The 22506-nt window shown below is 33.7% G+C and overlaps 1 protein-coding gene across 27 annotated transcripts in view; it reads right to left on the bottom strand.

Annotated features, from left to right (window-relative positions):
* PARD3 (par-3 family cell polarity regulator) overlaps nt 1–22506 on the bottom strand; it is a 610024-nt gene that overhangs the window by 254870 nt on the left and 332648 nt on the right. For 26 of the 27 annotated variants that reach the window (XM_081059103.1, XM_081059088.1, XM_081059092.1 and 23 more), the window contains 4 exons: nt 21183–21274; nt 18851–18934; nt 1716–1841; nt 209–591 (listed from right to left, as the gene is read on the bottom strand). In XM_081059103.1, the coding sequence (XP_080915229.1) occupies nt 209–591; nt 1716–1841; nt 18851–18934; nt 21183–21274 (685 nt within the window). The remainder of the gene's footprint in view (nt 1–208; nt 592–1715; nt 1842–18850; nt 18935–21182; nt 21275–22506) is intronic. The other variant, XM_081059079.1, reaches the window with a different exon arrangement.

The raw sequence follows: 22506 nt of genomic DNA on the forward strand, positions 1-22506 counted from the left end.
CCACCGGGCCGGCCCAGAACATTTTAATTTTTATATAGCAAAATGAATCTGAAAAACATAAAAACTACATTTTTAAATACTTTTAAAACAAGATAGTATCACATCATTTCTTTGACAAAATGGGATGAAACAGGGTGCTCTGGGTTAGGGGCTTGACTTTTACAATGAATTTCATCAAACAAAAACAAGATAGGTCGATAGGTCGTACCTTTCTTAAGCTGGATATTAAGTCTCTTGCCTATTTTTTTGGTGTTATAACCACTGCTTATATTTGTACTAAATACACTCTGTGGTGCTGGGGCTGGCGCAGACGGCGGTTTCCCGGAGGGCTGTGTGCTGTGAGGTAGTCTTGGATGAGGGTCGATGTGCTCCGCCAGGTGGGGCACCCGGGGCATTCTCTGCAGAGCCTGAAGCCCTGCACTGTTCACACCTCTGTTATCAGGATACTGACTGTCAGGGCTGAAGCGGCTTGAATAGTAATTGTTCTTCTCACTTTGGGAGAGTTGTTCGTACTGCTCCTTATTTGCTGCAGGAACCACATGGAACCAAATGATGGGTGTACGCATGGCCTGGCGAAACATGTGTTGTGCTCTGGGTTTGAGAAAGATGGGAAATTAGCAAATTAAGACTGGCAGACCAGAAGATATTATGAGCTTAACTGAGGATATTAATTAAGCAGCAATAACCGACAGACTTTGTTGAAACTGAAAAACAAAATTCTAATATCCCATTTATCAATCAAGTTTGCAAGCACTGATAAAAGCAGAAAACGTTGGTCCAAATACAAATTCTCATTCTCTACGCAGAAATGACAAAATTATCACAACCACAGGTAAAATACTATGCTCTCCACTGTAAATCATTAAATAATGGTTTTAAGGACAACACAGGTATTAATTTCACTATTAACAGAAATTAAATACAACCTTCTCTCTACAACATTACCCAACACTGCTTTTAAAAGTTATAAAATAGTTCCTTACACGTGACCATTTGAGTTTTGGGAGAAATAAATCTACTATAAACATACTTAGAAAACAACAGAGAGCATCTACTCATTATTGATGGGCAAAATTAATTCAAGTCTGTGTGTACAAAAATCTTAAGAACACCCACGCTGCCTCAATGACTCAGAATGTTAGAGGTAGTTGGCCCAACGCTATTATTCCATAAGCAGCCAGAGAAGCTGCTCCGTCTCTTTCGATTCCGTATCCTTATGATGTCTGCTCACTCTTGCCTTGTTTTATAAGAACTGGACAACTTTTAGCTTTTTAATTGAATAGGACCTGAATCACAATAAAGAAAGCCTGAGCAGATCACAACACTATGGTTCAAAGGAGCTTTGTGTGCTTACTTGTACTGAGAGACATTATATACAACAAAGTTGGAAATGTGAGTTCAAGTATATTATAATACAAGCTAGCATCCTGGTGAACTTTCCAAAAGGTGAGAAAGTAGCAAAACTGTAAAGCCTAAATTGGGCCCATAATATTTTAAGAAGCGCTCTACCAATTACAGAACATTTTGAAATATAGTCTAATGGTAGTAATTACCTGGAGTTTCATTAAATGTTTAAAAGCTAGATAATGGCAGAAAACACTCCTCTCCAGTATGAAGACAGAGATCACAGACATGTTGTGGGAAGCACTTCAACTGCCCGCACTCGATCACGCCGAAAGCATGAGAGCACAGCAGTGTCACAGGCACACACTTACTGTTCAAATCTTCTGTTTCGAAGGTCGCCATCATTAATCCTGACAATGCAATCGTTCTCATGAAAAAGGTTTTCTTGTTCAGCTTTACCACCTTTCTCCAATCGTTTTACTAATAACCCCAGGGTTCTGGAACATTAAGAATGCAAATCATTACACATGTAATATTCCCACCATGCACAATGCCCTACTGCTTTATTGCTGGTTTTATATTTACAAAGACTTCCTAATAAACGGGTGAACTAAATCGCTCTTTATACATTTTTAAAATAGCACCACACAAAAATCAAAACAGTGTAAATGATGTGCAGAAATGGATCCCTCAAAACCTACAAGAAATTGTTTCTGGCTTGTCAGCATTACGTTTCTGAAACAAACCGTATACTTCTCTCTATGCTTAAAAATGCTTCAAACAGAGCTTGCCTGATGGCTCAGTGGATATCACAGTGTGGAATGCGGATGAACAGGTATTTGTGAAGAGCTCAGATTGTTTTCTGTTTTCAGCCAGCTGGTACGCTGCTGATGGTAACTTACTTCTTTCCATGAAAGGAAAGGTAAGGCGGAAAAGCCACCTCAGCGCATTGAACATCAAGAGAAGCAAACTAGGGAAGATTTCAGAAAAGAAGAGTTGCCATTCTTGGCATCTGAATTTAATAGTGCCTAATATTCTGAATTTCCAAACTTGTTAGATCTCCCAAAAGTAAATAACTTGTTGCCATTATTCCCACTTAAAGAAAAACGGCAGAAAACCAGTGACAGATTCAAATAATGCCAGTTACCATTCACCTCTTCAATGCGTACTCAACTTCAGGTTGAAAGAAAAACCTGAATGAACATGTAGAGACCAATATGGAGGAGAAAAAGTAAAAGTTATACTGGTGTACTTGGTCTAGAACACAACTTGACTGACAGGAAGGATATTCTTCACTCCCAGGGACAAACAGCAAACACCTTTTATAACCATAGTGTAAGGAACAGGAATCTTTACCTAGTTCTGATGCTGTGATTTACTTGATCGTGGGCATAAACTCTGTATCATAATCATGACAACATTTTTCTAAACTTATTTTTGACCTGTGCAAAGTTTGCATCCTCTTTCATAATCCTAATATTTAAAGGGGAAAAAAATGCCCATATAGATACTATAATTTCAAATCCTGCGTAAATTAAAGCTGAAGATACCATAATTTTCAACAGCCTATATCTAGTATTTTCCAATGTCATACAAACAATTTGCAGTGCCCTATATATGCTTTCCAGTGGACCGATATCCAAACAGTTTCTTCTTTTACAGTAATTGTTGTTATCTGTTCTGTGGCCGTTTATCTCACTCCCCTGTTATTGTTACTCAGACACACCTTACCTCTACTATTGCATTGTAAGCTCCTGGAAGATAGAGAAGATGGGGTTCAGCCATACATGCTCGAGCACTTAGCTAGTAGTAAGATCTTGATAAATGACAACTGAGTGAATGGATGATTGAGTTTAGCTGAGGCAAACAAGTCTCATCATTCTAACATGCTTTTTACAAAATACGAGTGAAATGAAATTTAGATTCAGATCCTTTTTTTCATGAAGGTGTCATTTATACTAAATATATGACTCAACTGAAATAAATTGAATTGAGGCAAAGGTCCTTTTTCACTTGTTATTTTGCAGTTTAATCTTATTTCTTTCATAAATATTTATAGAGTCATCATTTAACTTCATTCTAATTTTTATCATTAAATACAGCAAAGAAGCACTGAGTTTTAGTATGGTCAAGTCTACAAACTTGTAAGAATAATTAGATGTTTAAATGGTCCTTTGTAATTTTACCATTTGAGTAAGAGTCTAAAAATCTCAGGGACTGGTGAGAACAATATTATGTAGGTAATTTTTAGTTACTTATTACCATATATTTGAACTAAATAAATATAAAAATTCTCTGAGCTCAAAAAATAAAGTAAACTGACATAGCTGCATGAGCTATTAACTCTCTGGGTCTATATTTAGAAGGAAGAGATTCCATAATATGCTACACCAATAACTAAGTTATTCTTAAAAGGTCATTATGGCCACAATCTATCTCCCTGTGCTTCCCTATTTTTCAAGTTTGTTTCTATGTGCAACTGAACAAAGTGTTCTATCAGAGGAATCAAATTATTAAGATATAGCTATGACTCTGTTGAATGGGACAAAATAATTTGAGAAACCAAATTAAATCAGTTACTGATAATACTGGAATAAGTAAAAGACATTTGGCCACTTTACTATCAAAGCATCCATGTAAAAGGACAGCGTAAAGGAAAAGATGACTCAGCTACCCACAGGCTATCATAATATAACCATACATGTGTTGCCATGCTGCTTGCTAAAAGCTGCCTCTACAGACCAAGAATACCTTTTTTAAGTGAATGCATTCTGTTCCTGCAGTAAAATACGTCCTACGCAGAGTCACCCAGCTAATGTTTTAATCAGTGAAATCATGAATATTTCTCAATATAGTTACAACATTCTACAACCTAAAGGGAGTAATAATTATTATATTCTTATATAATCTAAAGCATTTTGTGTATTGAAAATAGCACACAGACTATTTAGAGAAATACATAGACTACATTTAATCAAAATTCTTAGCAGTTAATAATTTAAATTTATAAATTTATCCCTGATAGATCCTTTCAGTATTCATAACAATTTAAAATAATATAACTCAGAAATCTGTAATTTAATTCTACAAGTAGCATCAATACTTTTCAGATGAATGAGTCTACAGATTTATATTCATTTAGATAATCATTTTTCTTTTTCAAATTTACTTTTCCTTTCTGGGAATCATTCTAGAACGATAATCCAAAGCAAAAAAACATGACGTGCTTCATTATTGAATGGCTTGTCTTTCTGAATAAGCCCTTATATATGGCCAAATGCATCAGTAATCCTAACATACAGTAAAAAATTAAACAAATGATAAATAAACTGCCACACTTACATAAAATATAACAGGTTTGTTAAATGAGGCTTTAGAATCTAACTTTAAAATAGGGGCAAAAATCTCAGAATCCTATTTCTCAACACTAGAGACAAGAGAACTACTGGGGGGAGAGGGAGGGGATCAGAAGAGGAAGAATTTCACCCTGAGTGACAAGGCAAGTGATCAGGGAATCAATGAAACAGACTAAATTAAGGAGAAGTTAGTAGCCTGCTGATTTCTAAGTACTTGACCACATTATTAGAAATCATTCTCTCACAAAGAATGGATTAATTTAAAAGTAAAGTGGTACAATCTGCAAAATTATCTCATTTGCTTCACTAGGTGAAAATGATTACAAAAGGAATGGGAATGAGCTATCAAAAAACTTCACAAGAAAATTGAACTGATAACATAACAGCTGGACTGAGAATGAAAAGTGCCCTCTGAAGGGAAATCAACAGATAGTAATAACAGATCCTTTCATCTTCCTGAAAAATGTGTGTGCAAGCAGATATATTTCTATACCTCCTACTTGCAATTAAAAGACATCTCAAATAGTATAATCAAAAACAAATTTGGGGCATATACTGTACAAATTCAACCACCAACTAAACTTTGTTCTAAAGTAATAAAGAATTGCCTGTCTATGGTGGTGTGGTTCCTGTAACACTTTTACATAGAGAAAATAACTGAAGGTAATGAACTTCAGAACATTTTGGTATGTCAATATGCTGGAATAGAGAATAGTTTTTCTTCTTTAGTACCAGGATTCCTTATTAGGGGCAACCATTTTCCATCAGAAGAAGAAACCACTTTGCAAAAAGATTGAGAAAAAAAAAAAAAAAAAACGGGAAAGGGAAAAGTGGAGCTGTGTGAGCTCTGCTTAGGGGGACAGGCCAGGGGCAGAACCAACCACAGAGACAGGCTGTGCTGACAGACATAGGAGAAAAAACTTGGTGCGCTGATTAATGTGGCACAGCAGAGTTATGAAGATGTGTCTGTAGGGTTTCAGGGGATGTTAAACACAACCTCCCTGACCGCCCGTGTATATCTAATATAAACCCTATGTGGCACATATGCTTTTTGAGCAAATGGATTCTTTTTCTCATAAATCTGAAATGTCCCCAAACATACTCATCCTCCACTGCTTTTTATACCTTTTCAAAAGGGGTATATGCTATGTCCACTATGTACAAATTTACTGTACATAGGATTCACTATATCCACTATGTACAAATCTCACGAATAATTTTCCTCAAGTAAAAAATTGTAAATACACATACTACTTTTAAGCCTTTCCTCGTGGTTTTTGAAAAATGTTTCTTACAAAAACAAAAGAAAAAAACACCAAAACAGGAAAAGGAGTATACAATCACAGAAAGGAAGCCATTTAAATACTGCATCTCTGTACATGATTTTTGATGCATAATTAAAAATTTGACTGCTTAGATTATATTAAGGATTGCACTACTACTTTTTCACAAGGTTCATTAGCCTAATTATATACTTAATTAAAACAAACTCAGTTACACATGTTAGCATTTTCATTTCTAAGTATAAACTACAATGAATGATAAAACTGAAAATAAGTAACTAATGTTTATTGACATCTAAATTGGCTGAGCAAGTCTGAGTTTTGCTTTGATAATGCAAATTCCCACAACTGCCACCCAGCTGTATGAAAATGGTAATAATTCATCTTGATAAAAGCTGACACAGTATAAACACCACAACAGTAGTGAAGTCAGAGTAGGAATGGGCAGAATGGATCTCATCAACCAGGCCCTCTAACCTCGCTGAGTACTCAACATGAGGGACCGGCAGTGACCTACATTTGATCCCTGAGAACTACGGGCACCATCTTGGTGGACACACACAGGAAAAAGCTTAGAGGAATTCCAAGTTAAAATAAAATCTTGATTCTTAAAAAAATTTTAATGGATAAGATGAATTAAAGCAAAACTAAAGGTAAATAAAAATAGAGAATTCCTTCAGATTAGGGGAGAAATGACAGGCATCATATTACTATATCAAGAAGCAACACTTATCTAAATGTAAAGTACAATGTGACTGTCAATAATAAATTCATTCATTATGGTCCTTTGTTGGACCGAACAAGTCTGCAGCTAAGAATGCACAATTGAAAACTTTCAGACAAAATGCAACAGATTAAGTAAATAAAGTTAAATTGTTTTTTCCTAAAGTAATTAAGTTAAAACTGAGTGCTCAAAGTTCAGAGAGCATATCTTTTTCTATTAAAAGTAATATTCAATTTTAAAACTCTACAGTGAATGGAAATATACAAACCTCAAAGAAAGCTTTTTTTAACATCTGAGCTAGTTCCATGAAATGTAAATTGGCTGTATTCTTCATTAACATACCCACCCAACTAAATAACTGTGTATTGGGATTCTCAAATTTATGATATAACTGTAAAATTTCATCTTACATTCATGAGAGAAGAGAAAAATAATTATTTTCTGCTATTATCTAATCAGCACCTACCTACACAACCAAACCACCAAGCAATTAGGAGGCAATTTTAAGACACATACAGGAAGATAAGAAAAACAGAAAATAATCATTCTTATCAGCTGTCACTACCAAGTACCACACTAAATGTATTTTACATGTATTTGATAATTATATGTATTTCCTTCTTTAAACTGTGCAAAATCATAAGAGCGTCCCATCCCACAGATGTGAAGACTGAGGATAAGTGAAGCTAACTTGCCCAGGCCACACTAAAAAGACAAGAGCCAGGTTCTGTCCCAAGGTATCTCTGGCCTCAAAATTTGGACTGTTCCTAATACCCCTCTGCCAGTAACATGAAGACTTAGCTGGGGTCAGTGAGTCACTGATTCACACAGAGAAATAATTCATTTCTAACTAGAAATTCTGAAAAGAAAGTGAGCATTTTGTTTTTCATGTGTTATATAGAGACCAAAAAGTAATAAAGTACAGGTTAGGTACTCTTAGTTGTAAGCTAAGAGTTACAACTAACAATAATTAGAACCATGCTAATCTTAGGAGGAGGATCCAATCTCAGATTTTGACTAAATAATTAAGTAGGTGAGTAAGGACTTCTCAAGACCTTCCACAGATACTTCCTACTTTTATAGACAGAATAAAAGCTTTATAAAAATTTTAGTTTTTATTTGAGAGGGAAATTATTCAACATGTACACCTACGATGCGGAAAACACACATTTATGTTTCAATCATTTTTTGTAATAATCTGATTACAAGAAAACATATTTTCCAATAGGGTCTCTTTTTTTTTCAATTCAAATCTTTTTTTTATGTTTAAAATTTTTTTTATTTTAATTTATTAGTTTCAGGTGTACAAGACAAGGTAATACTTAGACGTTCATCATTTATATCCCTCACATTGTGAACCCCCCTCCCGCCATCCACTATTTTTCAATTCAAATCTTAAACATTATAAAATATTCTTTTATGTATGTGAATCTTTTCAGCTTGGATAGTGGAATTTATGGGCGGTAATGAAAGAAAATAAGTCAAGGGAGAAAAGTCATGCAAAATAAATTCAATACAGAAAATTTAAAAACTTCGTTTTGACCCTTCACCTAATACTTTAAATATAAAATTAAGGATAAATTGATTAAAAAATCATTTAGGATAAAATTGAGCAGACAATTCAAATGATGTACATCTGTAAAAGTAAGGTGAGAAGTAGGTAATAAATAAGACAATTGTGAGCACAAGCCAGTATGTAGTGGAAAACTAGATACACACACACACACACACACCACCCCTACTCCCATTACCAAGGGCTGTTTTCCTATTTAAAGACTAGATTTTTCCTTAACTCTCATGACTGGTAATCAGATATTAGGAAGAAGAGTTTTACTGAGTATATTACTAATCAGAAAACATTAAATGAAGTTTTCATTTTTTTTTTCCTTTCTTCCTGGGAATTCCTTAGAATTAGGAGTGTGTGTTGGTGGGAAATAATATATAGTTAAAATAAAGAGGCTTTCTTATCAACCAGTAAATGGAAATAAAGCTTTGGACATTTGCCCATGCCCCAAATAATATGAACAGGAAACAGAGGAGAAGGAATTTTAGACATGAAAATACTATTAGTTTGGTGCAAAAGTAATTGTGGTTTAAAAGATTAAAAACAATTGCAAACACCACAATTACTTTTGCACCAACCTAATAGAATGTAAACTCCACGATGGCAGGCATTTTTGTTTGGCTCTCTAAGGTAGGCCTGGTAAATTATAGCCCATGAGCCAAAATTCGGCCAGCCATAATTTTTGTAAATGAAACTTTATTAGAACATAGCCACACTCATTTAGTTATACATTGTCTACGGTTGCTTTTGTGCTACAAAAGACAGAATTTAACACTGCAATAGAAACTCAACGGCCCACACTGCCAAAAATACTGGATATCAGACCCTTCATACAGAGTTTGTCAACTCCTCATACACGGTATGCATAGATCGAGAATGGTGCCTGGTGGATTCTAGGTCGTTTTAAAACTTGCTTAATAAAATAAACACAAATATATAATTACAATTTGCATAAGAAAAAGTACTGTGAAAGCAAATTCCAAGGACCCAGGTTTAAGTATAAAGGAGAATGAATACAGATGGGAAATGTCCATTAAAGAAAAGACCTAGAGAAGCTGGCAAATTTACTAAGAATAATATTCTTTAGCCATACTTGTTTCCATAGGGAAAAGATTTACAGTATCTTTTATAAGATAGACTGTGAAGTCTAAGTAGGATGATAGTTACACAAAAAATAAAACAATCATATTTCTTGAAAAACTTCAATAATTTCTCCATTATTTACTGAACACAGTCTCACTGCATTCATAAAGTGCTTTCTAACAACCTCTCCAGTGCCACCGTCCAAAACAATCTGTTTCCAATCAATGACTCATTATTTCTAAGCAATTACGTACATTTTTATGTAGAATCTTCCTTTCATGTATTCTCGTTCTAGAAAGAATATCTTTGAGGATGTCACTAGCATCATTCCTATATTTCCTTCAAGAAACAAGTCAAGTGCCATTGTTTTAGTGAGGATTTGCACAGTATCTAATATTCAACAGTCCTACTTCCTCTAAATTCCTGTGGCACAGATGTAGCAAGTTGTTTTGAAACAGCATGGATACGTTTTATAAATATATTTCTCAATTCGACATTAAGTCCCTTTAAAACTAAATATAAAATCTTATAATTTCAAAAGCCCAGCTCCTATTTCTGTATACAATTTAATACCTTGCTTTTTATTTTATTAAATTTATTGAAGTGACATTGGTAAATAAAATTGTGTAAGTTTCAAGTGTACTGTGTGTTCACATTCAAAGTCAAATCACCTTCTATCACCATATATTTGACCCCATTGACCCTCTTCTACCTCCCCCCTTACCTTCTCTTCACCACTAAACTGTTATCTGTGTCTATGAGTTTTTGTTTGATTGTCAACATTTGTTGCATTCAGTTTTATATCCCACATATGAGTGAAATTATATGGTTTTGACTTTTTGTCTGACTTATTTAGCTTATTTGCACAGTATCTAATATTCATAATAGCACAGTATCTAATATTAGCTTAGCATGATAATCTCAAAACCATCCATGTTGCCGCAAATGGCAGTATTTCATCTTTTTTCATGGCTGAGTAATATTCCATACCACATCTTCTTTACCAATCATCCATCACAGGACACTTTGGTTGTTTCCATGTCTTGGCCACTGTGAATAATGCTACAATGAACATAGGGGTACAAGTATATTTACGGATAAAAGTTTTCAGAATTTGGCAGTAACTACCCAGAAGAGGGATTGTTGGGTTCACATGATAATTCTATTCTTAATTTTTTTGAGGAAACTCCATACTCTTTTTCCATATTGGCTGTACTAGTTTATATTCCCATCAGCAATGAATGAGGGTTCCATTTTCTCCATGGCTTCACCAATACGTGTTATTACTTGTCCCGTTGATAATAGCCATTTTAGTATGTGTGAGGTATTATGTCATTGTGGTTTTGATTTGCATTTCACTAATAGCTGGATAAGTTGGGCATCTTTACATATATCTGTTGGCCATTTCTACGTTTTCATGTGTAGAAAAGTATTTGCCCATATATTTGTGGGTTCATTTCTGGGTTATCAATCCTATTCCATTGGTCTATGTCTGTTTTTCTGCCAATAACAGGCTGTTTTGATTAGTGTTGCTTTGTAGCATAAACTGAAGTCAGGAAGTATGGTGCCTCTAGCCTTATTTTTCCTCAGGATTGCTTTGGCTATTTCAGGGTCTTTTGTGATTCCATACAAATCTGATGGTTTTTAGTTGTATTTCATTAAAAAATTCTACCGTAATTTTGATGGGGATTGCATTAAATCTCTATATTGCTTTCAGTAATATGGCCAATTAAACTATGTTGATTCTTCCAATCCATGAACATGGAATATCTTTCCATTTCTTTTAATGTCTTATAGTTTTCAATGTACAGATCCTTCACATCCTTTGTTAAGTTTATTCCTACGTATTTTATACTTTTTTTTTTTTTTTTGCAATTGCAAAATAGTTTTTTTCATCACTTTTTTTGACATTTCATTGTTGGTTTATAGGAATGCAGAGGATTTTTGTACACTGAGTTTTGTATCCTGCAACTTTATTGCATTTGTTTACTGTTTCTAGTAGTTTTTTGGCGGACTTTTTAGGAGTTTCTATATAAAGAATCACGTTGTCTGCAAAAAGTGACAATTGGACTTCTTCATTCCCAATTGGGATGTCTTTTACTTCTTTCACATGACTGATTACTCTTCCAGTACTGTGTTGAATAACAGTGGTGAGAGGGGGAATCCTCATCCTGCTCCTGATGTTAGAGGAAAAGCTTTCAGTTTTTCTCAATTAAGTATATATTAGCTGAGGATTTCTCAAATATGGCCTTTATTATGCTGAGGCGCTTTCCGTCTATATCCATTTTATTAAGTGTTTTAATTATAAATGGATGTTGTATCTTGTCAAATATGTTTTCTACATCTATTGATATGATCATATGATTTTTACCATTAATTTTGTTTATGTGGTATCTTACATTGATTGATTTCTGTATGTTGAACCATCCTTGCACCCCTGGAATGAACCCCACTTGACCATGATGTATAATCGTTTTAATGTATTCTTGTATTCGATTTGCTAGTATTTTGTTTAGGATTTTTGCATCTGTATTCATCACATATTGGTCTGCAGTTTTCTTTTTTGTGCTAGCCTTACCAGGTTTTAGTACCAGGGTAATGTTGGCCTCATAAAATGAGTTAAGAAGTATCGCCTCTTCTTCAATTTTTTTCGAAGAGTTTCAGAAGGACAGGTATTAAATCATCTTCGAATGTTTGATAGAATTCATGGATAAGCCATCTGGTCCTCTTTTGCTTCTGGGGAGGTTTTAGATGATTGTTTTAATTTCCTTACTGTTTATTGGTCTATTTAGATTTTCTTCAGAATTCAGTCTAGGAAGGTTATATATTTCTAAGAACTTGTCCACTTCTTCTAGGTTATTGAGTTTGGTGGCTCATAGTATTCACATATTTTTTGTATTCTGTGATATGTGTTATAACTTCTCTTTCTGATTTTGTATTTGAGTCTTTTCTGTATTTTTTTGTAGTGAGTCTGGCCAGGGGGTTGTCAAATTTATTAATTTTTTCAAAGAACCAGCTCTTTGTTCACTTTGTTACATTAATTTTTTTCACTGTCTTTTTAAAGATGTAGTGTTAGCTGGTTTATTTGGGATTTTTCTTGTTTCTTGAGGCAAAACTGTAAGGATATAAACTTCCCTCATATTACCACTTTCACTACATCCCAAAAGATTAGATATGTTGTATTTTCATGCCGTGTTTGTTTCTACCATGTTTCCCCGAAAATAAGACCTAGCCGGACAATCAGCTCTAATGCGTCTTTTGGAGCAAAAATTAATATAAGACCCAGTATTATATTAATTTATTATATTATATTACATTATGTTATACCCGGCCTTATATTATACCCAGTCTTATATTAATTATAGTAAAATAAGACCGGGTCTTATATTAATTTTTCTCCAAATACACATTAGAGCTGATTGTCTGGCTAGATCTAATTTTCGGGGAAATATGGTATGTAACCTTTGATCTTACCTTTTTTCACCTTGGACCCAGTCATTCTTTAGTAGCATGTTGTTTAATCTCCACGTTTGTGATTTTTCATACTTTCTTTTTGCAGTTGATCTCCAATTTCAAAGCACTGTGGTCAGAGAATACACTTGGCATGATTTCAATCTTTTTAAACTGGTTGAGGCTAGTTTTGTGTCTAAATATTCAGTTATCCTTGGGAATGTTCCATGTGCACTGAAAAAGAATGTATAATCTGGTGTTCTGGGATGAAAGGCCTGTAAATGTTGATTATATCCATTTGGTCTAAGGTATCATTTAAGGCTATTTCCTTATTGATTTTCTGTTTGGATGATCTATCCATAGCTGTCAATGGGGTATTTAGATCCCCTACTATAATTGTTTTTGTCAGTTTTTTCCTTTAGTTCTCTTAGTAGTTGCTTTATATATTATGGTGCTCCCTGACTGACAACATAGATATCGATAAGTGTTAGGATTTCTTGATGTATTGTCCCTTTTATCATTATAAAATGTCCATCTTTGCCTCGTTAACTTTTTATCTTGAGGTCTATCTCATCTGATATAAGTATGAATATACTCACCGTTCCCTGGATGCCACTTGCTTGGAGTATCATTCTCAACGCTTTCACTTTGAGTCTATATGTGTCCTTGTAGCTGAGCTGTGTCTCTTGAAGGCAGCATGTGGTTGGGTTTTGTTTTTTGATCCAATCTGCTACTCTGTGCCTTTTTATTAGTGACTTCAAACCATTTATATTCAGGATAATTATAGATATATGAGGATTTCTATAGCCATTTTATCTTTTGTTATCTAGTAACTCATTGTCTCCATTATTTCTTTGCCTTGAGTTTCTATCTGTTAATTTAGTTTGGTGGTATTTTATGATTCTTTTCCTGTTTCTTTTTTTTCTTTTTTTATGTTATGTGTCTCAATTCTTGATTCTTTTGTGTGTGGTTACCATTCAGTTAAGTAAAAGAAAGTTTCATATAGACAACAGTCCTTTTTCTTCAACATTCATCTTATCTCCAATCCACTTTGCAAATTCACACCTTTACCTCTTCTCGTCACAAATTATCCCTATTTATGCTGAGTTCATTTCTGAGTTGCATTAGCAATTAGCTTTTTATGTTTTACTACTTTTAATCTTTACATGATATTTAAGTATATAGTGCCTTATTCTGAACACTGGTTGCCATTTCCTGCTTCTGTCTGTTAGTCATCTTATTCACAGTTTTGTCTTTTTCTTTCAAGTAGAATAACCCCTTCCATATTTCCTATAATACAGGCCTTGTGGTGGAAAATTCCCTCAGTTTCTGCATGTCTGTAAAAATCTTTATTATTCCTTCACATATAAAGGATAACTTGGCTGGATACATTATTCTTGGCTGGTAATTTCTCTCTTTTAATAGTTTGAATATTTGATTCCAATCCCTCCTGGTTTGTAGAATTTCTGCAGAAAAATCTGATGGTAATCCACTGGCCTTTCCTTTTTAGATGACTGTCTTCTTTTCTCTGGCTGCTTTGAGAATTATTTAATTGTTATTAATTTTTGACAGTTTTAATATGGAGAAGGTCTTTTTGGATTGAGATACTTAGGTGTTCTGTTTGCTTCTTGGATTCGAGGATCCAGGTCTTTCCATAGGTTTGGGAAGTTTTCATTGACTATTTGTTTTCATAGGCTCTCTGTTCTCTTCTCCCTCTCCTCCTTCTGATATACCTATTATTCTTATATTGCGCTTCTGTATCTTACTTTTTAAATACTTAGCATTGTAATACATCATAATCATACTCCTGTGTGATTAGAAATCTTCAGGAAAAGTCATTAACAACTATTGAGCCAGGGTATACCCTTGCTGTTTTATTTCTAATATAGTAATGCCATCGCTATTTTGGATAGTCATAGGTTCATTCATTCCCTTACTAAGCAATACCTATAGGCCAAATTATAGAAATATAAAACTATGTTTAAAAAAGATGGTTTTTCTGCCATAAGACAATTATTTACTTTCTGAAAGTAGTAACATTTGTGATTTAAATAAGGAAGCTATGTTTGACATTCAAATCAGCAGGAAATGAAATTATATGTATGATATGAAACTTTATTTCAAGGTAATAAAACTATGAATAAAGAATTCTGGAGGGGGATCAGTTAACTTTATTTCTGAATAACATACAGATGATGACTAAAGAGAAACAGCATCAAAGGAAAGATAATTCTGTCTTTTCTATGCATCTATTTGTCTCCATTTCTCAGGATATGAGGCGGCGGTAGGCGGATGATCAACCACATGCCAATTGTCACTCATGCCCCATTCAAGGAGCAACATCCAACCTACTCTAGAAAACAGCCTTTTTAAGTAGGCCCAGGAAGATCTTTATTAAAAATGAAAAACAAAACAAAAAAATTTATTATACCTCAGGCCCTAATTATACCTAGTAGCTTTAAATTTTTATCTAAAACTGACTTCACATTTTTTCTATATTCCAGAATTATATTTGATAGTCTAGATGTTCTGCATTGCTTTGCTTTAGTTTATGATGTATAACCCCCATTCTGCATTGTTCCTTATATTTTTTGACTTTGAAATCTAAATCAGAAAGCAACACTGACATTCATGTGTCACGTTTATGAATTTACAGACAGACCTTGGAGATACTGCAGATTCACTTCCAGGCCACCACAATAAAGTGAGTACCACAATATAAAGTGAGTCACGTGAATTTTTTGGTTCCCCAATGCATATAAAAGCCATGTTTATACTATACTGTAGTCTATTGATTGTACAGTAGCATTGTATCTGAAAAAAATAATGTACATACCTTCATTAAAATATACTTTATTGCTAAAAATTTCTAACATCCATCTGAGCCTTCAGCAAGTCATAATCTTTTTGCTAGTGGAGAATCTCATCTTCAATTTGTAAAAAATGCAATTATCTGTAAAGCTCAATAGGTGAAGTGCGATAAAATGAGGTACAGCAAGTCCTCACTTAACATCATCAATAAGTTCTTGGAACTACAGTGAAATGACATCTAAGGAAACAATTCTACCACAGGCTAATTGATATAAACAAGAGTTAAGTTCCTACAGCATCTCATCAACATTATAACAAAACGACATCGAATGAAACGATGTTATCCAAGGATCTGCTGTGTATGCCTGTAAGCATTTGGTAAGTGGTATTCAATTAGTTGTATCTCCAAAACTGAGAAGGCCCAAGTATGATTGGAATTATTTACAAGGGAAGTTATTCTTGGAAATTTCTACTTACATCCCATGAATATGTATTTTTGTATTCCCAGTAGATATATGTGCAATTTTGTCATGAGTTCTACTTAATTTCTTCCTTTCTGCTATACAGAATTGCTTAATTTGCCCTTACAGCCACCATGGAGTTGACGTGGTTTCCTTTATAAGCAAGCTATCATCACATTTAAAATCATCTTCCCCCACAAGCCAGCTACAGTAACCTAATTCAAACAATACTTCCTCTATCAGTTCACAAAGTACCTATTATATAACTATATCAACATTTATCACACAATTATAATTGTATCATTTCTTGGCTATCACTCCACCTTGACTGCAAATCCCTGGAGGAAGATTATGTCCTGTTCATCTTAGTTTCCTAGCACCTAACACAGGAATTCTCACCTGGTAAAACCTTGGGAAAATATCTAACTGAATGAGAAGAATCTACTTCAAAGCATTTCTGAGAACAAGGGAGATAGGTGTTTCTGGCTTCTAAAGATTGGTATCTACGATTCTAAGCAGCCTGCCTGTTTTTTCTCCCCCATTGTCAACCTAACTCTGAAGAACCATTACTATCAAGTCCATGAGGAAACTTAAAGTTAGAATATACAGGCGTTGGAAAAAAAACAAAATTGTTATGTTTCCCAGTATGAAAACTGGTGATGCCTATTAAAGATTTATAGGACATCTGATTTTCTTAATCTCTTTAACCCTTATATAGAAAAGCTACAAGAGATTTTCTTCATTAAATGCCCAATCAACAGGGATTAAAAATGACTCAGCTGAAAAACAACTTCTAGTTCTGCAAAGGGATATGTGTCTACTTAAATGTGTTCTGTATATTGAAACTAAACATACCATGGGAACCAGTAACTTCGGTGGATTTTAGGAAATGCCTTCCATTGAATTAATCTATAGTAGGTTTTTCTGTATTATTCTCCTTTTGCTTTAGGTTTTTCATCGATGTATTTTGTCTTAATATCCTTTTACACTGAGGTGGGAAGTGTATAATAAATGACAGAAAATAACATGTTTGTCATTGAAATACTGATTCAAAGCTGATACATACACAATTAAATCTCATTTGTCATGAGTCATATTCCACAAGCAGTTAAAGACATGTTAATAATGGGAAGCTATAATCCATGTATTTTACTTATTTTTTCTACTTATGATATAAATAGAAAAAGATTTAACTTTTCAGATTATTTTAAATTATATTTTTAAAGGAAATGCAGGCAAGAGCCATTTTGAAAACAACTAAGCTTGCTTAACTAAAAGTTCTTTGAAGAAATTTCAATGCTTCTCAGAGTTTAACATTTTAAAAAGAAGAAGAGGAAGAAACAAGTGAAAGTAACTACAACTCTGCGAATATACCACCACTCCCAAATTCAAGATGAATTTCACATCTTGTTACATAACATTAACATTCAAGTCTCACACTCTAGCAGAGTTCTAGGTAAATCAAAGTTTCAGCATCCAGACATTCATAAAGTACTTTACCAAAGTACTTTGCCAAAGAAATGAAATCTGGACTTCCCACAGTTAGGAACATATACCAGGAAGGTACTATAATTGTGCAAATACCCATGTTAAAAAAATAAATAAGTTAATCACAAGCTTGGCAAGTGATACTGCATCTGTCTTTTACAATTCATGATATGCTTGTAATTCCTTGGTCAGAGTTCAAACTATGTTCTCAGATCTCAGTCATTGATCTAAAGTACCTTTTCAGCTTCCCATTCTCCCAGGGTAAATAAAGTTAAAATAAAAAATTAGTAAATGAAAATAACAACAAAAGAAAGAAGTTCAGAATACGAAGCCGAAGAGTTCATAAACATCTGTCACTGGGTAATCATTAGATGGGTAAATAAAAAAGGATGTCAATAAGTTAAATGGGCATAGGTTAACGCTCCTGGGAAGGATGCAATGCACCTCACTTGTTCATGACAGAGGCCCATCAACCATTTGTTGCAAAATCAAGTTATACTGTGTATTTGAATATATTAAAAACAATAATTCTTTCACAGAAAAAGGTAGCAAAATAAAAGCATCTCATAACATTTGAAGGATATATGATCTATAAAGTAATGCAGTCTGATTAACAAACAGCACAAAATTTTGACATTAAAATGTGCAGAGACTACTGAAGACAGGACCCACAGGCTACATAGTAGGAAATAAATCCAATTTTAGGAAATAAATAAATTTTTTTTTTTTTCAAGCTCATATTTAGTCTAGGAAAAAATATATTTATATCACTGCAATGGCACACCCTGGGTAAAATGTTACTTCAGCAATGCATATCATCAGCAGCTAACTGTTTAAAATGTAAAACAAAATTATAAAAAAATTATAAAATGAAGAACTAAATAAGCATAAAAATGAATATAAAATGGATTATTACCTAAGTTGTCCAAATAATTTTTATTGGATAAATTTTTCCAGGAAATTGCTTTTAAGTTCACCCTTAACTTTGCAAATTCATCTGAAGTTCTGACTCTAATGTCTATCAACAATTGATAACAAAGTAAAATGTCTGCACAGATGTGATGAACAATACAATTATTAGGACAATTTAAATGCTAGGTTTCTTCATCAGCTTAAGTGCTTTCTATGATTATGATGTACATACGTATGAACGAAGTGGCAGTTGCCCCAAATGAAAATGTTTGCATTAAGCATATGCTAAATCAACACCGTTGTGAATCTGAGAATAAACTGAAGGTAAAATACTGCACATTAACATTCAATCAAAACCCTCCAAGATACATTACCTGCCGCCTCGAGCACTGAAAGGCACTACATGGATTCCCAGAGGCCCTCCATCGTTGGGGACGTGTACGAGCTTTACCATATCACTGTGAGACAATGATGAATGAGGGAGCATGAACATGGACTGTAAACAAACCAAACCAAACCAAAACAGAACAAAACAAAAAACCACAGCAACACAGACATACAATAAGCAACCAAAGAGAACAAAACAAAAACCCCACCAAGCACACAGGCGTGTACATACACATTCTGGAATATAAGCATGGTGATGAAGGCAACGTTAAACACGACATACCTGACCTCTAGTCTGACGGCATGGAGGGAGAGCAATCATCAGAAATAACTACATTAAAAATGACATAAAACCATTTCCCTCGGATCACTCTTCTATGTAACCTAAGTACACATTTTGCAAGTCAAATCTCTAGAATGCCACTAAAAATGTACCATTCCAATATCTATTTTCAGGGCAATGAAGACTAACTCGGTGAAGGTGTTGCAGCTAAAAAGCACTGTTATAATTTACACAGCACTCCTATATATCTCATATCGTTGAGTCTTCCATAATCTAAAAAGGTTAAAGTTTTTGCCCCTGTAGATGACAGTCCAGATGTGATTTAGCTATCCTGATTCCCCACTATTCCACAACAATTTCAAGTCACCGTTTCCTAAGCTGTTGCAAGTACAGGTTATGAAACTTCTTTCTCAAAGTGAATAGATATCCACTAAAACCCAAATAATGTTCATAGAAGTGTCGGTAATTGAACTTTAAAGCCATGAAACTATGTATATGAAGTAACGAGAAATTACTTCTATTACATAACTACTTTACTGTTAAGCAATAAGCCTGGATTTAATGAAAATGGGTGTATTTTAGAGACTTTAAATTTCCTAAACCATTTAAATGAGATTTCACTTTCTTTGCAGACTGTTATATGTGTGTTTCTGTGTGTGTATGTGTATTGTATAAAAGTCTAAACAGTACTTATCTAACAATCAATATTTGATATAGTATTTTAATCAAACATCCAGTTTAAGCAAGGTGGACTTGTTTAAATAAATGACAAAGGTCACACTATAGTTTTTATATAATGGAAAATGGCAATTCTTCCACTGTATTTCCTAAATAATAACCTGAAGTTATCCTACATTCTATGAATGTCCTGGTTATATAACTAACACAAGGACTAAAGAAAATTAAAGACAGGGATATCAAACAAATAAAAACAATATGGAAAATATGTGCACAGATTTAATCACACACATAACTAGGACAAAATAAAAATTTTACTGTACTAAACTAACACTTTAATTGGAATTTAAATTTTTTTATATTTTCAGAGAATTTCACATCATATTTTAGATACTTTTAATACCATTTAAAATCTACTTAATGATTGGTTTGTCAACTAAGAATAGTACGGTTACTTTAATAATTTTTTATTGTACATTCATTCTAAAAAAATTACGACATGGAAAGTATTTTGTAAATGTAAATACTTAGAGAACACTGGTTACCCTATATCCAAACATAATCTGATTCTAAAGACTAATCTCACTGAGGAAGTTCTTAGAGCCTTCCCTTGGAAGACTAAAAGAAGACAGAATTAAAAATACAAATGTTTGTATCTAGATCCTCTAACTTTTACCCAAAGTCAAAGAAAAATTTCAGAATGACTGCCCTCCCTGCTCTAAGCTATCAAAGGAAGAAGTCTGGAAAACCCTTTCCATTTCAACATGCCAATATTTAAAATAATTGTACAGCTGTGATAATATAGGAAAGTTTTACTTTGTCTTTTTATATTTAAAATCATGTTCATGGTGTCTAATCAATGACCTCTAATTTTTCAAATATCTTGAGAGATTCTATTTTTTCAAACTATACATATATACACATACCTACTAAAATGGCTAATGTTTACATGATCCAACTAGTTTGTCAAGTAAAGTATGTCTACAACTTTTTTTATTTAGCCAAGTTGAAGAACAAATGACCAAAATACTGACATACAAAGCAATCTGAAAACAGTTACAGTGCTGTTAATATGACAAACATTTTCAGTCAAATACTATTTGATATTATAATTTAATAGTATTTGCCAAGGCATGAAACTCAGGACAGGTACATGTGAATTTCCATGCTATTCTTTTTACATTAGATAATTATTAATAACTCAATAGATGAAAGATGCTCTTTGGACAACAAACCAATGCCAGGCCAATTTTAACTCAGCACAAACATTCCGCATGCCATATGCTTTTGGAATACTTGTTGCTATCAGCGATGCTACATGTATACTGCAAATTTAGTGAAAACCATCAGTAACTCACTCCAGAGAAAAGTTGGGCATGTTCTCCAAACCAGTGTCGGCATGTCCAACGGGTTCAACACGACTGTTGTCTTCTTCTGTCCCATCCTCATCCTAGGAAGCAGAACACAAAGAAAAATATACTCTGCGTTACGTCTATTTCTATAATGTGAAAGAAAAATATACTCTGCGTTACGTCTATTTCTATAATGTGAAAGAAAACTGTATAAAAGTGGAGTCCATGAGGCATCGTGATGACGTCACAATTAGGTCTTCCCCCCAGGGAAGATGACCTTTGATGAGGAGTATGTGTACATAAAAAGCTGCATTTTAAAGCAATAAAAAAGTTATATGAGTTAGCATATCCCAGGAGGCAAACAAAACATCACTGTGATAAGGAAAGAAAACATAACTTCTAATTAATGTGAACTTTCTTATCATTTTACTTCACTTTTTGGTGTATGACTTAGGAAGTAATTATATACTACTACAATATTATGTTAATAAATAAATGTACATGACACTGAGGATGCATGTTTAAAATTTTTACTAAACAAAATTTTTACTAAACAAAAAATTTTTACTAAAATTTTTTTAAACTTTGATGACTACCAAACTCTTCCAAGTCATATTTGTCAGTTCCTCAGTTCCACTAACACAGCTTGTCAAAAAGAGTATGAAGAACAATCCTTGACTCAAATCTTTCATCCTATGAAATTTCATATAAAGTTACCCTGAGCCAACTATTAATTATCCATAAATGCATTAAGATCTTAGTTATACTCGTAAAGTACCACTTCTGTTTACTTCTGTTAAAGAAGTACCAAGCAGAGGGAAAGGCACACACAGCAATATAATCGACACCGACATTTGTATCCTTTCTTTTACAAAGGCAACATTTTATAAAAATTATGTTCCAACATGTTGTAGACATTGGATTTGTGTAAGTATGCTGGTACCCCAAAAGGTGTCATGTAAAATAAATGTGATGGTTCATAAAAATAAACAAAATATCACCCAAGGACATGTCTTACTTTATAATCTTGGTCATTGTCTTTTCATTAAGGAGTTCACTGATGGTTAAATTGGCTTCCCAGGATAACTTGCATAATGATAAACACGCCTGACTGATATCAATGGTCTTATTAACCAAATTAGAATATTTAGAAAAGACTCAGAATCTCCAAATTCAGTGGCTGTGAGGCTCCTGGGTGTTTTACCTCGGAACGCAGTGTCTAACTCCAGTAGGTCAATACTTTGCTAATAAAAACAAAATCATCCCTAGGAATCTCTGGGGTAGTAAGTTTCCAAATACAACTAAATAAAATTTACTTAACCTATTTCTT

This window comes from Rhinolophus hipposideros, assembly GCF_964194185.1.
Source record: "Rhinolophus hipposideros genome assembly, chromosome: 1".
Classification (NCBI taxonomy): Eukaryota; Metazoa; Chordata; class Mammalia; order Chiroptera; family Rhinolophidae; genus Rhinolophus; species Rhinolophus hipposideros.